The 24,836-nt window shown below is 42.9% G+C and overlaps 2 protein-coding genes across 13 annotated transcripts in view; both read left to right on the top strand.

Annotated features, from left to right (window-relative positions):
• Positions 1–1,524, top strand: part of colec11 (collectin sub-family member 11) — a 28,185-nt gene extending 26,661 nt beyond the window's left edge. For 4 of the 5 annotated variants that reach the window (XM_076978338.1, XM_076978339.1, XM_076978340.1 and 1 more), the window contains 3 exons: positions 2–55; positions 168–263; positions 715–1,524. In XM_076978338.1, the coding sequence (XP_076834453.1) occupies positions 2–55; positions 168–263; positions 715–1,124 (560 nt within the window). In that variant the 3' untranslated portion in view covers positions 1,125–1,524. The remainder of the gene's footprint in view (position 1; positions 56–167; positions 264–714) is intronic. The other variant, XM_076978341.1, reaches the window with a different exon arrangement.
• Positions 1,525–2,589: 1,065 nt separating this feature from the next.
• On the top strand, positions 2,590–23,271 carry dcdc2c (doublecortin domain containing 2C). Of its 8 annotated transcripts, none has more exons than XM_076978334.1 (15): positions 2,590–3,118; positions 3,526–3,574; positions 4,387–4,463; positions 4,721–4,852; positions 4,935–5,084; positions 5,228–5,282; positions 9,663–9,771; positions 14,578–14,678; positions 14,852–14,977; positions 15,180–15,278; positions 19,844–19,913; positions 20,514–20,546; positions 21,640–21,671; positions 22,465–22,498; positions 22,588–23,271. In XM_076978334.1, the coding sequence occupies exons 1-12, from the start codon at positions 2,829–2,831 to the stop codon at positions 20,516–20,518; spliced, it is 1,263 nt and encodes a 420-aa protein (XP_076834449.1). In that variant the 5' UTR covers positions 2,590–2,828; the 3' UTR covers positions 20,519–20,546; positions 21,640–21,671; positions 22,465–22,498; positions 22,588–23,271. The 8 variants fall into 8 exon arrangements, with proteins under 8 accessions (XP_076834449.1, XP_076834446.1, XP_076834445.1 ...); XM_076978331.1 differs by having other exon boundaries at positions 19,841–19,913; XM_076978330.1 differs by lacking the exon at positions 20,514–20,546.
• The last annotated feature ends 1,565 nt before the right edge of the window (positions 23,272–24,836 follow it).

The following is a 24,836-nucleotide window of genomic DNA, read 5'->3' as shown; positions in this document are numbered from 1 at the left end:
GGTTTAAAAGGTGATTTGGGAGATCCAGGACCAAAAGGCTCAGATGGAGAGCCAGGTAAAAGCCGTTCTATGACAAAATCCACACCAACATCTTCAAGTATGTAATTGTTCAAGCTTCAGTTATTGCATAAAGTTGACATCATTTAACATTTGGATTGTGTCTCCAGGCCTTCCCTGCGAGTGTGCACCCTTACGGAAGATGATTGGTGAAATGGATAATCATGTGGCACAATTAACCAATGAACTGAAGTTCATTAAAAATGGTAAGAGCCTGTGGCACACCACAGCACAATGCCACATAGCCCTAACCTCCTGCTATACAGAGCACGAGTGAAAACCCAGGCCTGGTGTTTTAACGCACCTGAATCAATTCATCAACTGACCATTAAGCGCTTTATGAGCTGAATCAGGTATGCTGGAGAAACATGCCCTGATGTAACTCTCCTCAAATGCAGTCTGACACCAGTGATACAAGGGGAATACAAGCCAGCTGTCAAGTACTTAAAGTACTTTACCTCTGTACTTTAAAGTACTTTACAGTATTCTCGCTCAGATAATTGCACTGATGGCCCTTTTCCATACCGACAGCGGTCAAGTTCCATTTTTATACACGTTGGCAAAAGGTGTTAATCAGGCGAGAGTCTGTTGTGTCCGTCTCTATGAACTGCACGGTGCAGCGGCGTGATTACAGAAACACGAGTGCTCACTTTTCAGCACTGCCCTCCCCTGCAGCTGTCGCTGGCGTCAAAGAGACCGAAAGCAAAGTCTATCTGCTCGTGAAGGAGGAGAGGAGATACCGAGACGCCGAGCTCTCGTGCCAGCGCAAGGGCGGCCACCTGGCCATGCCCAGAGACGCCGCTGCCAACCGGGCGATCGCAGGGTACGTCGCGGACGCGGGCCTCAGCAGGGTCTACATCGGCATTAACGACCTGGACCGCGAAGGCCACTTCGTGTACGTGGAGCGCTCGCGCATGAGCACGTTCAGCAGGTGGCGGGAGGGCGAGCCCAACGACGCCCACGACGACGAGGACTGCGTGGAGCTGCTGTCTTCGGGGGAGTGGGTCGACGTGGCCTGCTCCCTCACCATGTACTTCGTGTGCGAGTTCGACAAAGACCGAATCTGAACCTTCACTTTGAATTTGAACAGATTATATTGCCACATTAAGACTCATTCTGGTTCACTCGGCCTGTTTCCGATGACAAATGAGAGTGGAGTTAATTGATTTCATTTTTAATCGATTTGTTACGTTCTTGTACATGTTTTGGCTCTACTGTATTTTTTTTATGGCAAACTAAAATGTTGTAAATAATTTCCCATATTTACGCACTGCAGTATAGTCTAGCCTACAGTGCGTGCAAGTCTGACTGGACAGATCGCATTGGTTCGTGGAGTAGCTCCAGATACTGTGGTCTCCACGTATGGGCATCATTTATTTCTTTGTCTTTCTTAGCAATGAAATCTTTTCGTTTTGTGGGGTATGTTTAGCACTTGTTACTGCCGTAAATAAAGAGCTATAACCTTTTCTTTTGTGATCTTCGTCCTTGGAGTTTGAGTTTACTTGCACAAGCTTAAGTGTTCGATGTTGCACACTTGAGGAAAAGTAGTTTGTTGTAAGTTGCTGCCCTCTAGGGGCCATAAAATTATGACAATACTTGACCTGTTCATCATGAAAAAGCATACACAGTGGAATGACTCAATCACCTTCTCCGTGGTATACCCAAGGATGGAAAAGTAATCGATATCATAGTTACACATTTGGATAACCTGTGTAGTCTTTACTGGTTTCAGACCGGTATAATCCAACGACTACACAGTCCATCGTTAAGGATGCGGTCACACTTGGGGAACTTAAGACAGCCGGGGTCAAGATTATCTTACGTGTGCAGTGATCATTTTGTTACCTTATATGCTTCTGTTTATCCAACCAAGAAGACAAACCCAGGGTGTGGGTTATTGAACTTAGCGTAACACAAACCTTCCTATTGCAATATTCAGGTGCGCTGGCTTAACCAGAGACAGTCTATGAGAAAATAAACAATGGCTACAAAACAAAACTTTATTTAGTGTAAAGTAGGTTAGTAGGCTATTATATTACGTATCGTATTGTTCATAATTACAGTGTAGACCAACTTTATCTGGGCTACAATAGATGTTACATTTGCGCGTGTCTTGTGTGTACTCCAGTAAACGTATGTGGGGGAAAATAACAAACAACGACAAGTATTCAAATGAACATTTGCATGTCCTAGAAACTGCAGGAGCACGAGCAGGCCAGGCAACAACAGCCTAATTAATTATTCATTCAATTGAATGGGATTGTCAAAACTAATTAGACCTACTGAAATCTCGTATTACCTCTTTAGTGTGAAAGACTACGTTACCTGATTATGAAAATGCATGTTGGTTCAAGCTAAGATTATATTTAGATTTAAGTGAATAGCAATTTAAAAAATCAATTTAGTGCGGAAACGTGGAGAATAGGTCTCTACTATGCAATCTGACTAAATCTGACACGGGTTTTTTTTTTGCGGTATAATCCACGCGTGCTTTCATCCTCGGTTTCCATGGAAATGTACCAAACAACATCTGAGCGCTGACGGCTCGCCGCCTCGTCGCGTGCGGCTGCTTGATTTCCTTCAAACTCACAGCCGTTTACAAGACATCGGCGATAAAGGGCATTTCATATTATGCTCCATTCTGCAGAACCTTCAAAGGCAACGATTAGAGCAATGCCATCTATCATCTAAGATCGCTGCTGCAAGAATTTGGTTTACAAATAACATCTGTTACAATATCTAGTGTGTTTTCCACCGGCGTTTCTTTAGAAATGTCTGAAAGTCCAGACCGGTCTCTGGGTCAGCTTCCAGCAGCGAAAACAGTCATTATGTACAGGAACGGGGATGCTTTTTTTCCTGGAAAAAAGTTTGTCATCAACCAACGGCAGACGTGGACTTTTGACAGTTTTCTCAGCATGGTTACTAGGGGTATTCAGGCTCCGTTTGGAGCAGTGCGAACCATTTACACCCCTAGAGAGGGCCACAGGGTTCTGGATTTGGGAGAGCTGATACATGGGGAGAGATATGTTGCAGCCGGAGGTGAACGGTTGAAAAAAATCGAGTAAGTTCTTCAGGTAACGGTACATCTGAATATCCTGCTTTCTATAGAATAGCTGCAATACTATTAATACGTTTTTTCATTTGAATTCACCTGTAATGCTTTGTAGCCTGTGTCATTTACGCTGTCACGTTTTCATGATTATAGGCCTATATCATGAATCCTGTCTTACGACAATGTAAAGTCTCAGTCTGATTTTTAAATGTTTTTGTTGACTTTACAGTGTACCCTACTTGAAATCCAAATGACTAACTTTTTAAAGCCTGTAAAGTTATAATGAACTTCCTTACCTTGTAGATGCAAGCTGAACATTCACTAACTTAGCTAGCTATTATACAATCAGTGCGCCTTGCAGTAAGGCTGAACTGTTGCAGACACCTATATTTGTTCTCTTTTTTTCTTTTTAATAGCTACTGTCATATAACAACAAAGAGACCACAAAGAAAGAAAAATAAACAGGTAAGGTATTACAGAGGGTCCACAGAATTGCCCCGCCGAACTGTCAAAACACAAATATTACGCCTGGAAAGAGATGACAGTGTTATTGGTGCCTTTTCAGGCTTTTGTTACATAGATAGTTGTTATAGACAATAAACAAAATAAGATTTCAGGAGAAAACCATGATGCCGTTGATTTTAAAGTCCCTTCGGTGGAGCCTAGCTGTGTCCTGTTTTGTTTGTCAGCATTGTGGGCCTAATTGAGACACACTTCAGAGACAGATAGCTGTGTGATTTGGACTGCTGCCCCCGCATTATATCAAGAGTCATGCCGTGCGTTTTTCATAAATGGCTCACTTTCTCAGATCAATAACGCTCCCCTAAATGAATTATAGTGCAGCGTGTGACCACTGTAATGCTTGACTGACTTCATACCTGTTCTTTTAAGAGTTATACTGAAGATAGATGAGGTAAACAAGTCTATTGACAACAGTCTGTAGCCTCAAGCTGAATAACTGTCCTGTATCTAGAACACTGTGTGCAGTACAATGTGGGCTGTGATGGCGTTTGTCACCTGTTGTATGTATCTTATGAGAGCTCTTAAGGGTCTTCATTTTCTGGGAACCTGTAACTGAATGTGGAATAATCCGCTTGTATTACGAGCAATTCTCCTGGAAGGAACAATGATGGTCTTAGTGACCTTTTTGCCTATTTAGTGCCTGAACAGCAAACAGCCTTCTCTGGAGTGTCTGGAGTCAGGGCTTCAAATGAATGACAGAGCAATACATGGCACGGATGCTCAGCAGGGAACTGTTCATTTTGTCTCCATCACAGATTCGACCCGTGGTTCACAGCAAAATAATTGTCCCGGCACGCTGGAGGGAAACCATTAATGAGCCATGCACCATCAAGTGAGTTTTAATTTCACATCTCCCTGTTGGAATTGCTTGATGGCAAACCCTCAGGCAGGAGTGAAGTCTGCTTCTAATGGCAAACGAATAAACTTCAATTCCGAGCACCATTTTCCTGGTTTAGCTCTTCCATTGCGCATCTAATGTATCTGTGCGGTCCTACCAAACCAGTGGGTGCTGTCACTGTGCAGTCTGTTTGAACTCGGGCAAGTCGCCAAGCTCAGTCGCTGAGTTCCAGATATGCCTGTGTCTCGTAGTGTTTTTAGCAACGGGGACATCTTGGTCCCTGCAGTTCGGATACTGCTGCCCAAATACACACTCACCAGCTGGGAGGGCGTGCTGGCCATGGTCACCGAGAAGGTGCGTCTTCGCGCTGGAGCCGTGCACAGGTAGGGGGCGCTCGGTTTCATGCCGGTCGGGGACAGAGAACTGGACCGGCAGTGACGCCACTGTGCTGCTTGTGGTTTGCAGGTTGTGCAGGCTGGACGGGACTCCGTTGCGTGGGGCAGCCGAACTCCACAACAACCAGTATTACGTCGCTGTGGGGGCGGAGAAATTTCGCCCTTTGCCTTATTTTCACTGGGTCCCCAACAAAGGAGTATTCCTAGACATCAACGATGCGTAAGAGAATTTCAGAACCGCATGACAGAGATAAATAGATGGATCTATTTATACTTATTAATAGGTAAGGAGGATGAGCTCATTACCACTGCCATTTCTTCTACACCTAATACGAGCACCTTTGTGGGTTGTTTTTTTTATAGCATCAGCCATGATATTCTTCCCCCCTTAACAAAAAGCAAGCACCCAAGAGACGTGGTAAGTCTTGCAAGTGTATTTTGCAACACACTAGATCACAGTGACTCTTGCAGCAATGTCTTGCAACACACTAGGCTGCGATAATGGCTGGCTTTACAAGGAATATTTCAGTTCATGTTAACTTTTATAATCAATTCTGCAATACGTGCTGCTCCACATCATCTTTTTAAATTAGAAACCAGCTCCAAATTGTATCCTTTCACCCCTCAGTTGAGTTCTCTGCCTAAAAGTGAAAGTGGGCGTTTACAAAGTGGGTGTTTACAAGATCCCTCCTCTCTGTGGTTCATGTGTGTGGACTGTGGGTTTGTTAAGGGACATATTACTCACTCAGAATCTCAATAACATCTCCAATCAGCCCAATCCTGGCTAGTCGGAGTCGTGGACAGGGAGATTCCCTTCATCAATCACTGTCTGCAGGAGGCATTGAGTCCCTCTCAGCCTCGTCTCCATCAGGCAGTCCCAAGGTTCTGAGCCCGCTCCACTTGATCAACTGCAACCAGCCTTACAGGCTGAGCAGCCGCACCGGGGGAGCGCTCCGAAACCCTCCCTCGCTCCCAGGCAATGAGGATAAATCGTTCCACGACGGAGTGGTGGGTGGAGGCGTGCGCCTGCCACTTCAGGATGGTCCATGCCAGGATGAGATCCCGCAAATAAGAGTCGGAGAAATAACACACCTTCAGCAGTTTGGGCCTGGGCCAGCTCCAAAGAGAAAGCGTGTGACATCTGTTTATCCGAAGCAAGAGAAATGACAGCTTGCCACGTGGCGATTGATGCCGGGAAGAGGAAGCTCTAGTGCCCGCTCCATAGGTGTTGTTCTCTAATTGACTTCTCATGCATCATCAACTTGATTGAGAGGAGTGAATAATTTGGAGAAAGTAGTGAATTATCTTTGGTGGGATGAAGATGGAAGAGCCATCGAAGTCATTAAACTGAGCCATTAAACTGTCATTAAACGCAAAGGTTTACACGTATTGTCTGTGCAGGTTTAACTGTAATTAGTACTTGCTTAGAAAACGGAAGACTTATTCTGAATTTCGAAGTTCGGTCCTGTCAAAAGTGTTGTATATTTTCTTCTGTTGTCGTTGAAACTCATTTTCTCTTCATTTTTTGCCACTAGTCTTTTTCTATATGGTTCTAGTACTTTTGAATTGAACACCTTGGTCTGAAAGTGAAAGCTTCAGTAGGCAAGAAGCTGTTTTGATCTATGGGATGTACAGAAGAGCAGGAGAGGAACCACACACGTCTGCCCCGTTGAACTGACAGATGCCCCGATTACCTTATATAACATCTTAGGTCTGAGAGGAGAACACTCTTGTAATGAGTGTGTATCTGATCACGTTTCTATAACAGCAGAGACAAGTTTAAAATTTGCATAGTGAGTGAGAAAAGGGATTAAGTCAAGATGTACCTAAGAGTGAGATTAAGGTATAACTGGGGCAAACAATATGTTTGTTATTCTCTTGAGTTATTTAAGATCTCAAATGCCACAGCTTGTACCATCTGTCGCTGCTGTGGTGACCACAAGGGGGAGACAGAAGTCCAGCTCTTGTCTCTCCTGACCACCACCAACGAATCGCCCCCCCCCCCCTCCTCCTCTGTGCATTTCTCTCTTTCTCCAGCCTCTTACATCATCCAATGATGTCATGTTCTGGAGAGATACTGGAACTGTTATCAACACTTTGACAACAAACTGGAACAGTACTGAAAGGATTTGTCCTCCCCTCTCAGAATCACGAATGCAGCTCCTTCGTGGCATGTGTTGTTTTGGCCACGCGGGCTGTGTGAACGCGTGTGCCGGGACATCGCGGGCTGAGTAAACACGGGCGGGCTGACTGGATCCCGCCGCGGCGGCCGTGGCGACGGCGGCGGCTCAGCGGGCTCCGTTTGTTTTCCCGCCGCCGTGACAAATGTTGAGCGAGGTGCCAAGGCGAGCTGGGGGAGGGGGGGGCAAAGTCGCTTCGGTTTTGACGCTCGGCGTTCGCAACCACAGTCCCCGCGGCTCGGTGCGCATAGGCGGGCGTCGGGTCGGGGCAAGCCGAGCCTAGTCCTCCGGAACCCCAGCGTGAAGCCATCTCCTCCTAGGGCCCACGCCCCTGCCCCTCTCTGACCAGATGCCATACCGAATGCGGCTTCCTGTTTTGGGGAGGCGCCGTTCCCATGGGTGGGTTGGCGGTGACGCCCATCCAGCTGGTGCCTGTCAGGTCTGCCCTGCCCAGACGGAGGGAGTGGCTCTGAGATGCAGCAGGGGGGCCCCCGTTTGCCAGCTTCCCCAGCGGCTGTCGCACTGCTCGGGTTGGACTCGCTCTTTTCCTGCCTCAGCCCAACTAAATCCTGACCTTAGCTGTTACTGAACTGATGTCAGTACAGGGTTGAAACCACACTAAGAGACTTCTGAATCGCAAAGGGGCTACCCTGGCATTGTGTTCTCTGCACACAGACAAAAGAGGGGTAACCTCTTAATTCATGCACAGTTTTAATTCCACAAAGCAGCCATGAATTATCTGACTACACTGGATGGTGACATTGTTAGGTTCACCTGATCTGCTCAGAATAATGGCATCTCTTCTTTCTTCTGTATAACTGTGCCATTTTTCCAGTGGTTTCTTACATGAATGACCTGTTTTTAAAAATAGGCATGTGGTCTGGATATTCTGTCTATGTATGAGTGTATGCTGCAATTTCAAGTGTTTACATAAACTGTTTACAAGTGCATTTACAGTATTAAAACCCTCCAGCTATTATCTTTGGTCATAACAAAGTCACTCATTAATCTTATAATGTTTATTTTTTATTCGCGATTATAAATTATTCCAGATTTGTTGTGTAGCTTAGTTGTGGAAAAATGCAAAAACCTTATGATATTCAGTGGGAATGTTCACCATTTTATTGTCAATAAATATGACTTCATGAATCCCTTGTTGCTGCATTAAGGGATGGTGTGTTATATTGAGACTCCATCATATAGTACGTGCCCTGGTGAAGCTCGCTGGTGGAGAGGAGATACTGTGCTTCTCTGTCAGTCTGACCTCTCAGGCTGATTGGTGATCAGACACTTCCAACCTGACAGGCACAGCCTCTGCCTGCAGGGCTCAGACAGTATGTAATCCGCAAACCTGAAACACTGACTTCAGCTTTTCTGCTTTCGCGTCCTCTAGTTTGGAGCGTTTCGGAATGACGTGGTTTTCAAACGTCTTGATTTCAGCTCATCACTTCAGCTCACAGGATTTTCTAGCGGTACACAACATTTCTAGACCTACTGCTCGAAAAAACATTTCTGCACATTTCCACACATTTCTAATTCCTTTAATGTGCTTAATATTTATTCACACATATTATTTATATATAAGTGCTTGATGACCTTTCTCTGAGCGGTACTATTCCTGTTGAACTCTCACTCAGTTGAATGTTTTACTTTTCTCTTGCCCACTGATGCCTGTTAGAATTCAAAAGAGGTTTGCCCATGCATTAAAAAATAATCTAGCCAGGGAACAAACACTCTGCTAATCCCCAGATGCCATGTTAGTGGGCTCGCAAACTCTGCGGACCGGAGTGTGTTCTCGTAGAAAGCTGAAGATCAGTGGAGTGGCCCCTGAACCGCCTCTCTGTTGACTAAACTAGCAGCCGCAGCCTTTGTGGAGAAACAAATACATGAAGTCCCCACACCCCTCACCCACTTGGGTGTAGAAATGGCTCACCTTGCTACCTGTGGTGGGTATTCACATCCAGGTGGAGGGAGATTGCCTTTTGTGGGAGCATTAATGCAGACATGCATCCTGCTGTCAGTGCATGACTCTCCCTATAACTTGTCTCCCAGTGCCCCCCCGCCTCTGTCATTCTTTCTTTCTCCTCTCTCTCTCTGTCATTCTCTCTCCTCTTTTTTCTCTTCCTCCCCTCCAGTCTCCTAGCCTTTTTCTTTTCATTAATAACCGTCTGCTGTCTGCCCAGGAATAAGTTATTCCCTCCAACTGCCTCTCTTTTTAAGCCTGTTTGGACTCTCATTGTTTGATCTGGCATGATAAATAAGATGAATGCAGTTAGAAATTCATGGCTGCTCTGTTTCATTAATAAATGATTAGTTTGCTGAGCTCTCTGGTGATTGATAGCTCGTGCAGGGGGGATGTATTGGAACCAGATGAATTCAATACCGCGTCAGTCGCCGGGGAGCCACAAAGCATATCAGCTCGTGAAATATTGAGGTCAATAGAAAATGTAAAGGAAAAGAAAAGATTAAAAAAGCAGAAAGGGGAAGAACAAGCCAGAATTCCAAAGCAGTTTTTGTGTGATTAGAGATTTTAAACCGGCATCAGCAGCTTAGCGATTGATAACCTGAATCAAAGTTCTTGGCTTTGACTGATGGCTGCCCGTTCTCCAACGCTCTAGCTCACCCATCAACCAGAAGACAATGGCACCTCCCACTTCTACGCCAGGCCAGACGGAGGCAAACAGCCGAAGCGTGCCCCGAAGGTCCCGCACCTTTTTACTGGGCAGGGTGAGTGTGACAGGATCAGGCACTTCCTGCTTCCCTTCCCCGCCCCCTCCCCCACCCCCTTCAGAGGGAATGTGTGTTTCCTATCCCTCGTTACCGGCAGATCAAGTGGAGAACTGGGGCTGTTGTTTTGGTGGAAGTCTTCCTTATTTTCTCTGTGTGTGTGTGTGTGTGATATTTTACGCTTGCTCTTACATGTTTGGAGTGCAACACGGATAATAAGGCAGTGTGTGGTTAGGATTACTTTGAATTTGCAGGTGGTTCTCTACAGACTACCTACATCAGGGGATTTGCTTCCATTCCTAGACAGAACACCTCTTTATGAAGTGAATATAACACTGTGGCAAACTTCAAATACTTCAGAGCGCACTAAATCATTGATGAGTTTGTTCAGGCCAGTTTGTTATAAATGTATGCAGGAAGCCTTGTTAGCTCTACCAGGGAAGCAAAATGGCCCAATTTCTCCTGATAATCAGAATCAAAAGAGAATCAAAACGTTCATAAGTTATTCAGCACAAATAACAGAACAAGATGTGTTTTTTTACACAGAAACCTCCCCCATATGCTATATAACTAATTATTACGTCCAACATGGCAACCCTGTAATTTTTGTAACAAGTTGCATTCTGGCCCGAGGAGTCCTGCTTCGTTTTCGACATCCATTTGACAGCTGGATGATCGAAAAAAGGTTTCAGACACTCTGTGCTGCTCTATCGCCTCTGTGAGGTTACTGGGTGAGTAAAGACTGGCGCTGCGGAGCTGCCCATATGGGTTTAGGCGGGTTTAGTTTAGGCGGGATTTGGGTTTAGGCAGGCCTGGTGAGCGGGATTGGGTTTTAGCAGCCCTGCAGAGGGGGTTTGGGTTTAGGCAGTCCTGGTGAGGGGGGTTGGGTTTAGGCGGGTTTAGTGAGGGGGGTTGGGTTTGGGTTGCCCTGGTGAGGGGAATTGGGTTTAGGCGGGTTTAGTGAGGGGGGTTGGGTTTGGGTTGCCCTGGTGAGGGGAATTGGGTTTAGGCGGGTTTAGTGAGGTTGGTTGGGTTTGGGTTGCCCTGGTGAGGGGGGTTGGGTTTAGGCGGGTTTAGTGAGGGGGGTTGGGTTTGGGTTGCCCTGGTGAGGGGAATTGGGTTTAGGCGGGTTTAGTGAGGTGGGTTGGGTTTGGGTTGCCCTGGTGGGTTGGGTTTAGGCGGGTTTAGTGAGGGGGTTTGGGTTTAGGCAGTCCTGGTGAGGGGGGTTGGGTTTAGGCAGGTTTAGTGAGAGGGGTTGAGTTTGGGTTGCCCTGGTGAGGGGGGTTGGGTTTAGGTGGGTTTAGTGAGGGGGGTTGGGTTTGGGTTGCCCTGGTGAGGGGGGTTGGTTTTAGGCGGGTTTAGTGAGGGGGTTTGGGTTTGGGTTGCCCTGGTGAGGGGGGTTGGGTTTAGGTGGGTTTAGTGAGGGGGGTTGTGTTTCGGTTGGCCACGGTGGGTGTGCATCAGTGCCAGGCAAGGCCTCTGCATCCAGGCTCAAAAAACAGCGCTCCTCCCCAGCCTGGCACTCCCCTGTGCTGGACACTTGATCATCCCACGTGGCCAAGCATTCGCGTAATGCCATGGCTAATGGCAGAGGCCAGAAGAGGGGGGGGGGGGGGGGTGTGGAGGTAGGAGGGGCTCTTCTTAACTACATCAGTGACTGTGGAGGGGTAATAAAACATGGCACGCATGTGAGTGCTGTTGACATCAGCAACCACCACAGGAGCAGCGTGTCTCTCTAGCAGTCCATCATTAGCAGGGATTGTCTTACCTTTGAATGTCACGCGCAGCCACAAACCTAGTTTGCATCCCAGCACGAAAAAAAGTGTGCTCTACTGAGCACACTGAATTTGCTTAGTTCTGAACAACCTAACCGAACCAGAAGATCAGATCAGAACTGATCTTATGTGGTATTAAAATTTTTGTTTTAAAAGAGTTTTGAGGAGGATTGATTTTGTTGTTTATATATAAAATCAATATATAAATATATATTTTGTAGTGAAGCACACAGTAGAAACAGGTTTCCTGGGAAAGCATATATATGGGAGTTTAGAAATTTGCTTGCACAGCTGATGAAGCACCTCTGAAACGTCCTGCTTTTCTGGAAACCTCGTGTACTAGTTTTGAACTTGTTTTGACTTGATTTGTACTATTCTTTCTCTCTCTCCGCCTCTCTCTTTCTCTCTCTCTCGTACAAACATTGTGTGTATATTTTACATATGTAAGCAGTAGTAAGTTGGAAATAACACAAGGGTCTTTCTGCATGGCTCACCCAGGGAGGTCAGTGTTCATATATCATCATAGATGCATAATCCATTTGCCCCAGTAACTTTAACATTTTCCTTTTTATAACTTCATAGTAAAGGTCAATTTCTCCATACAGTAGATATCTTTAACAGTTTCAATCCATTGTCATTTGGGGGTGAGTCTGCTATCATCCATTTTCTAGTAATGAAATTTTTGGCAGTAGCAGAGAGACTTTTCTTTTTCTTTTAGAGATCAGTAGGTATATTGCTCAGATATGGAACCAGGAGAGATCGTTTTAGCTCCATTAATTGTAGCTCCCGCTGTGGCCCTCATTACGTCTGGATACCAGAGGGACTGTATACCTTGGCAAGACCTAAAGATATTATAATGATCCACAATTTCAGTTCCATCCAGATAGGTATAGTTATCCGGAATTGTTATGCTTAATGTAGGAGTAAGTAAATAAACAAAGAAATACGCTAACAGTGATTTTTGGAGTTCAGCTCAAATATTGACCCTAAGTCAATTTATTAGTACTCTCTTCTCATGCAGACTGAATACCAGTGTTAATTTCGTTGACGAATAATTTTCGTCATAGTTTTCGTCAACGAACCTTTTTTCATGACAAAAACGAGACGATAACTAAATTAAAACTATACGAAGGGATAAAAACGATGACGAAATTAAAGGACATTTTCGTCAACGAATAAAAACGAGACGAAAATATTGTCCAGCGACGACATTCAATCAGACCTGATTTAGTTTTGTGAAAGGTAGGGATAAGTTAAGAAGAGATCCAACCGTAACTACAAACCGGGACAAACCGGGTAACCATCCAATCAGAACTAACGTCTTCACCATCGCGCAGAACCCGTTAGGACAAAACCAGCGCGTGAACTGTGGTCACTCATGAAATTAAACTCGAAGTTAACTCGACAATGTCAGCAGGGAGAAAGATGAGCGGCGATATATGGACACATTTCTCCTTTGACTTTGAGAAAAACAAGATGCTGTGTAAACCATGAGGAATGATGATGTCGGGACAAATACGACAAGTGAAACGACATCTGCGAGCTATGGCATTGTTTTACGGCGCCCAGTTTTATATAGAATGTAATATGCATTGTTCATAAACTCCATATGTTTTCAGGTAGAGCGGACCTACTGGTCATCAATGTTTTGTTATTGTTATGCTCAATAACTATAAGTTCAGGTCAATAGAGTTGTTTGGAAATTTGTTTTTGTATATATTGCACATACAAAAAATAATATTCTGTAACTGGTTAATAAATGTTTCATTTTGTGCAAGTGTATATAATGACTACTACACCATTTATATTTTAGTCAACTAAATTATTTTGATATTATTCGACTAAATTCTAATGATAATTAGTCGACTAAAACTAGACTAAGACTAAAAACAAATCAATGACTAAATTATGACTAAAACTAAATTACATTTTAGTCAAAAGACTAAGACTAAAACTAAATCAAAAATTGCTGTCAAAATTAACACTGCTGAATACTAAAACTTACTGCAACTTACTGCAACTCTGGTTAACTTAATCAGCATTTTAATTTTTTGCTGACGTTTTGGTGATTCTGACTGCAGGTTTCCTGGCCTTTCAGGTTTTCTCTGGTGGTCCAAGTCTTAGAATTTCAAAAACCTTCCACTTTGAAGTCAACATTTGAATGAATTTCAAATGAAGTTAAATCCAAATACACCATGTTCTTCACACTCTAACCAAATAGGTTTGAGGGCACTGATCACCTTTACTTCTACCCTGACAAAGAGAAGGAAGGAAGTCAGCAAGTAGAAAGAGTAGAAAGAAGGAGTAGAAAGAGATCTAGTGTAGAAGGAGATCTAGTGCAGAAGGAGATCTAGTGTAGAAGGAGATCTAGTGCAGAAGGAGATCTAGTGTAGAAGGAGATCTAGTGTAGAAGGAGATCTAGTGCAGAAGGAGATCTAGTGCAGAAGGAGATGTTGTGTAGGAGATCTAGAGTAGACAATCTAAGAGAAGGTGCAGAAGGAAGGAGAGCTAGTGTAGGAGAGCCAGTGTAGGAGAGCTAGTGTAGGAGAGCTAGTGTAGGAGAGCTAGTGATGGAAAGCTAGTGTAGGAGAGCTAGTGATGGAAAGCTAGTGTAGGAGAGCTAGTGTAGGAAAGCTAGTGTAGGAGAGCTAGTGTAGGAGAGCTAGTGTAGGAGAGCCAGTGTAATAGAGCTAGTGTAGGAGAGCTAGTGTAGGAAAGCCAGTGTAGGAGAGATAGTGTAGGAGAGCTAGTGTAGGAAAGCCAGTGTAATAGAGCTAGTGTAGGAGACCTAGTGTAGGAGAACTAGTGTAGGAAAGCTAGTGTAGGAGAGCTAGTGTAATAGAGCTAGTGTAGGAGAACTAGTGTAGGAGAGCTAGTGTAGGAGAGCCAGTGTAGGAAAGCTAGTGTAGGAGAGCTAGTGTAATAGAGCTAGTGTAGGAGAACTAGTGTAGGAGAGCTAGTGTAGGAGAGCACATGTAGAATGCTAGGATTCTATCAGCCACAAGTAACTGTGATTAATTACTCACCACAGAGGACAGTGTGTTCCGAGCCAAAGAGAAGAGGAAGGAACTGGTGGGAGCATCTGAAGTCCGAGAAGATAACAGCGTGAAGGTGGAACTGCCTGTAGATCAGGTGAGGAGGAAACACACACACACACACACACACACACACACACACACACACACACACACACACACACACACACACACACACACACACACACACACCTTCCAGTGTACTGAGCATCAAAACTGGTTGCACAACTATGAGGGTATGTAAAGTGAAAGTGTTTACTATTCTCACAGATGGAAGCCAAGGTGGTTGAAGAGGAACAAAGTGAATACAAATATCCCCAACCTGAGATTGGGAGTCAGAGTCCTAACAGGCCATTCCTCAGAGGTTATAATGAGGACTGGACCACAACCTATAAGGTCATAGGCTTTAGGTATCATTATGAGTTATTATCAGCATCTCGTCTGTTCAGGATGAATTGTAAATTTAAATTTAAACTATAGCCTACAGGTTATATAGACCACAATTACATAAGATCCTCTGAATTTTGCTTTAAAGTGTTCTGACATTCAAGTGCCAAAATGCCTGGGTGTGACTTACAGTGTTGCATTTGTTGGACAGACAGTAAATGGTTCAGCTACAGAAGAGGCAGGGAGAAACTCTCCCTTCACCACGTCCAGGGGAAACGCCGCCAAACCTGGCCTGGAACCAGAGTGTAAGGTATGGATAACTCATCTCTCGTTTTGGATGGGACGTTAGCTCTCTTAACAAAAAGCCATCATGGCTCAGTTTCAATTTTACATTATACCACATACTGATCTGTGGACAGCGTCAATTACAACGATGTGATTTCTTATCACAAATAGGGTTAGAGTTAGCATTAGCATCTCGGCATTTATAGAGGCTGTTATGTTTTCGTTTGTTGCATATGCTGTAGCCTGAAACTAATCACAATCTCTCACGTCCCCTGTTCTTCCCTGCACACTAGATAGCGGGGATTGTGGAAAGAAGTAGTCTGCTTCCCTGCTCAGGGGCCGCCCCAGAAAACTGGCCCATTTAGATACCGGGATCATTCAGGGCCGGTAATCTCATGGCCCGTGAATATCATAACATTAATGAACAGACACAACAGTGAATATTACAATGCCATGCAGTTTCACACTGCTTTGAAATGCGCAGAGATATTGAGTCTTATTTAAACGATCAATAACACACAGCATTGTGTTTAATGAAAACTATAATTTCAGACAAAGGCAATTACACCATTGGGTACTGTTTTGGTTGGCGATTTTTGCTGTGGTCTGCATTTTCATAATAAAGATATTCTTATCTAAATAATTATTGACGGGGGACCACAGTTATTTCCTTGTTAAAGGCCTCATCAATAGTCATATTCATTAGTTATCACATTTAGGGACCTGCAGAGATGACTGAATCACAGACTATAGATCCAGGGAACGGCACGCGTATAACACTCGCAATTCTCTCGATCCCTCACACAGCTAATTGGCAGACTCATCATTGCTGCTCAAAACAGTATTTGATTTAGGGCCAGACGGGCTGGCCTTCTGATGACTGCGGTGTTCAGACTCATTCAATCCACTAAAGACGTGTAAGTGCTAATCAACTAGGGTGCACACAAAGGCACCGTGGAATATTAACCATTAAACGTGTTCCCTGTACACTCTGCAATGCTCAATAAATATTCTCTTGTTGAAGGCGTGTATTCCCCGTGCACACATATTGGCTGAACAACACTATCTGCCTGTCTAACCATGTTTATTATCCTGCTTCAGAACACATGGCTATGGTTTGTGAATAGATCTATGTTTCAGGGGCTTGGCAGTAATATGTATATTGTTGCACTAGTGTGGACTAGTGTGAGTCATTCCTGGGAAGCTATATATGGTTATGGCTCTACAATATAGGATGACATGCAAGCATAAATGCATGGATAATATACAGTTGTGATCAAATTTATTCAACCCCCAATGCTGCGAAGGGTTTTATGGAATTCAGTGCACATTTGTAATTGTGTTCATAATGAAATCTTACAAGGACTTGTTAAAGAACTAAATGCAACTAAGATAGCATCAATTTTTTTTGTCATAAAGTATTAAATGGCCTTTTTGTGATTTCTTCATTGACACAATTATTCAACCCCTTTACGACTACCACTCCTAAGAACAGAGGTTCATTCCAGTGTTTTCCATCAGGTATTGAAAACATCTGTGGATGTCAACGAGCAGCAATCAAGCATGATAAGCACCAATTAGGCAGATTTAAAAGGACTGTGATACTCAGCTCCTTCTAGACATCTACTGGTGTGTTTCCAAGCATGGTGAAGGCAAGAGAATGGTCCCAGAAGACAAGAGAAGAGGTTATTGCTCTTCACAAGAATGGCAATGGATATAAAAAGATTGCGAAGTTGTTAAATATTCCAAGAGACACTATCGGAAGTATCATTCACAAGTTCAAGTTAAAGGGCACAGTGGAAACGTTACCTGGTCGTGGCAGAAAGAAGATCCTGACCGCGACTGCTGTGCGCTACCTGAAGCGTAATGTGGAGAAAAATCCCCGCGTGACTGCTAAGGAACTGAAAAAAGACCTGTCAGATGTGGGCACTGAAGTTTCAGCTCAGACAATAAGGCGCGCACTGCATAACGAAGACCTCCATGCCAGAACGCCCAGACGCACCCCCTTGCTGACTCCAAAGAACAAGAAAAGTCGACTGCAGTATGCCAAAAGTCATGTGGACAAGCCACAAAGGTTTTGGGACAGTGTACTGTGGTCAGATGAAACTAAATTAGAACTGTTTGGGACAATGGACCAGCGCTATGTTTGGAGAAGGAAGAACCAGGCTTATGAACAAAAGAACACCTTGCCTACTGTGAAGCATGGCGGGGGGTCAATTATGCTTTGGGGCTGTTTTGCTTCTAATGGTACAGGAAAGCTTCAACGTGTGCAGGGTACCATGAATTCCCTTCAGTACCAGGAGATCTTGGAGGAAAATGTGATGGAGTCAGTCACAAACCTGCGGCTTGGGAGACGTTGGACCTTCCAACAGGACAATGATCCGAAGCACACATCCAAGTCCACTAGAGCATGGTTGAACATGAAAGGCTGGAACATTCTAGAGTGGCCATCGCAATCACCAGACTTAAATCCAATTGAGAACCTCTGGTGGGACCTAAAGAAGGCAGTTGCAGTGCGCAAGCCTAAGAATGTGACTGAACTGGAGGCTTTTGCCCATGAAGAATGGGCTAAGATACCCATAGGTCGCTGCAAGACACTTGTGTCAAGCTATGCTTCACGCTTGAAAGCTGTCATAACTGGAAAAGGATGTTGTACTAAGTACTAAAAAATAATGTCACTAGGGGGTTGAATAAAACTGATAATGATGTGAGCACAGTAAAGACATTTGTGGTTATTCCATCATAAATATTATGTTATGTTTGTCTAATTTATAAGTGCCTCTTTGATATAATTGTAAATAAGATGACTGAAATGATCAAAATCAATGTCAAACTGGCCAAAACACTTTATTTCAGTGGGGGTTGAATAAATTTGATCACAACTGTACTTGCTTGTATAAGTCATGCAACAACTTATGAGAGAAATTCAACACATGTAACATTAAGGCCAATATAAACTACGAATATCACTATTGTATAAGTAAACGGAGAAAAATGATTGGTTTTAATAACAACACAAGGTCAGTCAGCAGCTAAAAGTTTAGATAGGAAGATTTCAAAAGGTCTCTTTCCTTGGGTTGCATGAAGACTGAACCCTGTCTAATATGGCTCCATGCTATGATCTATAGTCACAGATAAATGCCATTACATCATAGTTCAAGCAAGTTTGATTATATTGCTTTTCACTGCTGCCTTATCAAAGAGACATGCTCTGAACTTTATTGATGGCCAAATTCAATTATATGATTGTGGCCTGATCAAAATAGGTCTTCTGCTTAAAACAAAGCCCAGCTTGAGTTGTCCTAACAGAATTAAGGCACGCAGCTCATTTTCATACACATGACAAGTGCAGATATAACTTATGAACAACAGCAGATCATCTTGCAGTTAAGATCATTTGTCTGTTGACTCAACTGGAGATCATAATGCACAGGAGAGAAAAAGGGAAAGAGAAAGAGAGAGAGAGAGACAGAGAGAGAGAGAGAATACATCACAATCAAGTGTACAACAAGATGTGTTTCTGTTCATGTTTGTCCATTTTCTATTTGCAACAATTGCTCATTTTGATTTTAGTGTTGATAGCTGATTTATCAATCAGTCAGCTAAGCAGTTTTTCTTAATGTCGTTAGATATGCCAATGTGTCCAGGCATGTCTGATCAATCCTCTTCCTCCTTCACCGAGTTTTGTGATAAAAAAATCAGATAGCTATCGATTGCCTCATTGATCCTCCTTTTTCTCTGCCAATACAATATCTGCTCATTTATCTTCTGTTCTTTTTGGCTACAGTTGCATAGCTTAGGTTGGCTGTTTCGCACACAAGGTCAACTATAATCAACCCCAGACTATGCCACAGGCTGCAGTGACTGTGTGCACCCCGCCCTCCACCCAAGCAGATAGGCCCTCTGCAGCCTACCATTCAATTACTGTTTATTAAGGAGAGGATAGTCATTAATCAGGCTGAGATGCACAGGATTTCCTCAATGGACCATCGAACCACTTAGGAAAACATAGCCCATCTATCTCTGGCTCATGTTCCATAGACACTTCAGTACAAGTGCTCACTATGGAGTGTGATCTCTAGTTCTGTATGTTTTTGTCTTCATAAGCTTTGTCATTTTTTTCTTGGCTCATTGTTTTTCAAATTTGTGATTTAAGCACATTGGACCTCTACAATGAAGAGCAGTTAAAACCACATGACAGGAGAGGCTGTCATTTTTTTTTTTTTGAAAGAATTGTCTTTTATAAATGCCACTTAGAGTTTGCATGTTATAAAGTAATTTACAAGAAAAGTGAAATAGAATACATAATGTACAAAACGTCCTACGTATCTGTTCATGTCATTTCAAATTCCCACAAACACACAGTGCAGTCCCCGGTTTTCATTAATGTCCAGCTGACCCCAACTGAACACAATAGGAGTTAATTCAGTGCTAGTTCTGCTGCTTACATGTTCTTGCACTTAAGACGCCCCTGTGGTCAGACTACAATATATCATTTTAAGGTAGATCCTGACAGGCTTACTGAATGAGGAACATACTGCATCAAAATGTAATTAGATCAAAGAATGAGATTCTGATTTATGTTAGCAGGACACTGAAGGGGAGGAGATGTCCTCCAAGCTGCACGGAATACGGTCACGGATGTCAAAGTTTTTCAAGGGTAGGTTCATAAAAGCAGAGTAACATCACACGCTCTGCTCCTGGAACACAGCAGAACGGGATCCAGCTATAAAGAGACCACTAATACACTCTGCACTACCAGTTTCCTTCACGTGTCACCAGAACCTCGTCCACTGGGTAAAATCTTGGATAGCTTCCATCCATTATAGATACCATCTGGGTTCCTTCTCAATCTCAGATGTTTTTGGTTTGAATTAAGCACGCCTATGTATGTCCACAGGACACATTAAACTTACTGCTTTCTTTCAGACATTGCAATATCTAGCTTAAGTGCATAGTTATGTCAGTTAACACACAAGTGGTTAACACCTAAACACAAGAAGTATGTCTCTACTCTGACTATCCATTTTTGCACTGGATTACAGATAAAAAAGTCATGGATTTCCTCATTAAAGTGTGCTTCCTTGGTTGGATCTCATTACCAATCGCCCCGCTCCCCTCAGTGATGGTTTAGGCCACAGCTACATTATGTGCCTTGCATCTTGTATTAGCAATTTATTCCTAACAAGTTGCAAAGCGAAGGGGCAGTGAGGGAGGTGGTTGGCTCTGCTTTGACTGTTGTCTGTGCTGAATTCCACAGAGTAGAGGAAGTGAGGGAGTCCTGGTCTCCTGGGTAGGTATTACCACTCTAATATAAGGAACGAGATGCATGCCAAAACAATCCCAGTGCCCACTGAGCTCTACCCTGTCTGTAAGGCTCAGAACGAACTGCTACCTTTCCCTCGCATTTTGTATTCCTGTCCTGCCAGAAGCCATATTTTCCTCATCCTCCTCCATATTTCCGATCAATTGCCTGGTCTTTGGGGCTGTCACGCACCTGGAAAGGACTTGGCTTGTGGCTATTGAGAGCCCTGCTGTGGTGGCATACTTGGCTGTCATTATTCAGTATCCTGGCTCGTTTCACCAGCCACATGCCTTAGTAAACTAAAAGTAAAACATATCTCTTTTTTATAATAGCATATCGTAGTGGTTTGTTAGGTCGTTATAGCATAGGCGTTGCTTTGAGGACAATTATGGTGTAGCATCATAGAGCCAAGTTCATAAATCAGTGCTATGCGGATGACTTAAGAATCTAATCTGTTTTGTTGTTGTCAGGTTATAGCATATGTCTCCAGGCCTTATTTGAAAGGGGAGAAGAAATCTGATTCCCATGAAACATGGAAGGTTTTTTCCAACTATGTTTCTTTGGGGTTTTTGACCGGGGCAATGGCACTCTGCTCACTTTACACAATATTATGGGGTCTGAACAATGCACCATGTATTATGCCTGCTAGAGAGTCTGGCTTGTAAAACAGTTTGAAATATGAAGACACAGTCTTTATTTATGTGACACAATCCTGAAAGTTTACTGTGTATGTTTTATAGCTTTGCTGAAGTAATGCCATGGTTAATGATTTCCCTGGTAAATGAACATGTGAGGAGTTACTTTTCTTAGCAAAGCCATGGGGTTTCTGACTGACATCTGTCAGGCCAGTAAAATGTATGTTTAGATGAATCATCTTTCTCTGGTATTTAAATAATTCACTTTTAAATTATAATCAGTTTCATAAGGTTGCTTGTGTTAATTGCTCATATTAATTCCTTGACTTTTTCCTATAAAACTTTCATTTACTCCAAGATAAATTTTAGTAAAACCCTTAATTAATTAAAATTTCCTACTTGTTTTTGTGTTTTAATCCATGCTTCATCAATTCAATTTATTTCAGACAAAAGCAAAATGTCTTCAGAGTAAAAAAAGGTAAGATATGAATCCACACTAATGCTAGTTGAGAGATGTTTTACAGATTCCTTTAGGTTGATGAACAAAACAAGCATAACCAATTCAATTATTTATTAATGAATTTCATGTTCCCTATATTGCCAACAAAGTACTTAATTTATTTACAAATAAAGCCATTATTGATATAGATACATGGAGATACATAAATATAAACAAGTAATAAAAAAAAACATTACAAATATTCAACATGTTTTTAATGACATGCACGCATACTACATATAAATGTATTATCAAATACTACAAATAAACTCGAAAAACAGTCAAGAAGAATCAAGTGCTTTTACTCTTACACATCACAAAAAAACTGCAAAGTCCTGAAGGACGCGATTAAAAGCCTTCAGAACTGCATACGCAGCACTAGCTTCTAACGTGTTAACATGAAGAAAATAGTGTTCCAAAGACCTTGCATGGAGGATCTGTTTTAGCAGGCTGAGGAGACAGAGCTGTCTCTGTGTGATCTCAGCTGCCATTCTGGGCCTTGTGAAGCTACCACTGCACAGTTACACATTAGCTTTGATTGCCAGTTTGCTCTGTTCGCAGCCAGCTTTGAACCACATCTCAAGATGAAAGTCTAACTTGTCCAGTGTGCCCACTGTAGCAGCAGTCTCCTATGTGCTCCAGGCCCCATCTAGAGCTTCAAGACTCTTTCTGTGCCGAGATGAGCATAATGTATAATTTATCACACAATGCATTGCAGATAGTCTCTGACACACTCTAATTCTGATGCCATTTTTGTTTCTTCTGTTTACAGAGGAGATGATGGACTTTTATTTTTTTTTAACAAGGTAAGCATTTGTTGCATTTCCTTCACTTTGATATTCATTGCCTATAGCTTTGAATGCATCCCAAATGCATGCTTTCTTTTATTCTGCAGAAATTACATGGGGGCACTGGGCTGAGCCACTGTACATATTCAAGCCACACAATCGTCACATTCACCCTCTTGAAGGAAACGAAAGGGTGTTATAAACCAAATAAAAAAGAAAAAAAAACTTTCCTTTGGCAGACCCACCGTGGAAGGAATTTCTTCTATAAGGAATGTATTGGATAATTACGATTTGCTATGAATATTGCATGCGCCCCAAGACTCAGTGCATAGTAAGTTGCCTAATTGCAGGAATTAATTATTAAGAAGGAGAGGTCTTGAGTGGCCACACAGTGGCATTTTTGATAAATTATTTTATGTATTCCCTTTTTTAATATGATGATCTTTTAGAGGTGGGGAGTTTTTGACATTATGCTAAATCAGCATGCCCTGTGCAGAGGGTGATAACTGCTCTACAGAGAGGCTTGGGATCCCTCAAGTGGGATTACTCAACTGATTAAAGCCAATAGAATCATCTAACAACATTGCTATGCTGGGGCGGATCAACAAATTAAACATGCTACTCACAGACTAGTTGGTATGTAGAATGAGGGCTTGTCATTGACCTGCAGGTCATGGTTTAATATATTTGTTTAACATGTTCACATTAATGAGGAATACAAAAGCAATGCTCATCTTTTCTTACTTCCAACTCTGTAATTGTACTCCTATTTTACTATGTAAATAAAGTACTTTTCGAAGGACAACTCTTGGCCTTCTTAAAGATTGTCCTTATTAAAATCATTTTGATGAAGTGTATACAGACATTGTGAGGGTCCCTCTGCTAGTCTCAGGGCTATTCACTGTGCCAGATAGCCCTATTAATTTGAATTCATTTCTGACATTTATGTCATAGGCTATGTGCTGTAGCTACTACGGCATCAGCATAATGACTACAGATTGATGCAGGGCTGGGAAAATATTTCAGATGGTGATGGCTGCATGCACAATGTATTGTGTAAATAAAATAATAAAATAAGTAGACTTTTACACACACACACGCACGCACGCACACAGGGTGTCTCGTATAGGAATGTATATGTGAAGGTACCAAGTGTTGTTCATCTTATAAACAGAATTATTATTGCTTGTGACAGATGTTTTGGTGACAATTCATCAGGAATGGGAGAAGAGGAAAGCCTTAAACACTTGTTTTCATTTCGTTTCACCATCCCACACTTGATGGTGACCCTGAGCCCGCTGCTATTATGCAGAGGCCTGAATTCCTCAGTGAAATAATCACCAAGAGTGTCTTCAGGTACTGACTGTGGAATGGAACAACCATCGCCCACCTCCTCGACATGGATGATGTCAAGCTGTATGACAGAAGTGAATGAGACACTGACTCAGTAATCCATTTTACAAGGACATACAGCAACAACACTGAAACCCAATTTGGACTGGATAAGTGTGGTCGGATGGTTACGGGGGAAGGGAAGGTAGATAGAACTAATTGCATTGTCCTATCACAAGGTAACAGGCATTTTAGGCAGCTACAAGTACCTTGGAATCCTACATGCAAATGGGAATCATGCAAAGACCAAAGGGAAAGCAACTACAGTAAGGCAAATCCTGAGAAAGATGCCGAATGTGAAGAACTAGGCTATCAACAGGCTATCAACAGGCTGTACCAGTCATCAAGTCTTCACTGGCACAATAAGCTGGCCAAAGGAGATAGAAGACAATGAATCAAGACAATGAAACTCCTCATAATGCACAGAGGGCTTAATCCATCCCAAATCCAGCATTCTGAGACTGTACATTAAGCGGAAGGGGCCAATATCCAGGATGAACTCAAGAATTATTATTATTATTATTTTAAATCTAGCTTCACTAGATTCTAGGAAACAACAGTTCTCTGTCTAAGAGACACTTAAGCCTTAAGCTTCCAGGCCACAGGTAGGACCTCACCTTGAAGGACAAAGACTGTCTGGCGAAGAGCGAGTGGGGAATGTTTTATATATATGTAGATGTGGAGATGTGTAGAATTGTAGTGAAGTACACGATGTTTCTAGAAAAACAGGTTGTTTCAGACAGCTCATTCATCATCTGTGCAAGCACAGTGCATTTTGGTTGAAAGACTTCTCTGAATCATCCTGTTTATCTGTGCCTCGCTACAATTCTGTACATCTCCACATCTTTTACTACAGCACACTGCAATTATTGGAATCGTCTTTGGATCACACACACGCACACACTGCTCAAAAATTTAAGGCAACACAATCATCACATCACCACAATATAACACCAATGCAATT

Source organism: Brachyhypopomus gauderio, chromosome 17 (genome assembly GCF_052324685.1).
Source record: "Brachyhypopomus gauderio isolate BG-103 chromosome 17, BGAUD_0.2, whole genome shotgun sequence".
Classification (NCBI taxonomy): Eukaryota; Metazoa; Chordata; class Actinopteri; order Gymnotiformes; family Hypopomidae; genus Brachyhypopomus; species Brachyhypopomus gauderio.
The sequence above is the reverse complement of the archived record's forward strand: the minus strand, read 5'-3'. Positions and strand labels throughout refer to the sequence as shown.

Coding starts and splice junctions, on each gene's coding strand:
- dcdc2c (XM_076978329.1), top strand. CDS start 2,829: ATGTCTGAAAGTCCAGACCGGTCTCTGGGTCAGCTTCCAGCAGCGAAA. Junction 3,575..4,386: donor AAAGAAAGAAAAATAAACAG/GTAAGGTATTAC, acceptor TCTCCATCACAG/ATTCGACCCGTGGTTCACAG. Junction 19,914..21,639: donor GATGTCAAAGTTTTTCAAGG/GTAGGTTCATAA, acceptor AATTTATTTCAG/ACAAAAGCAAAATGTCTTCA.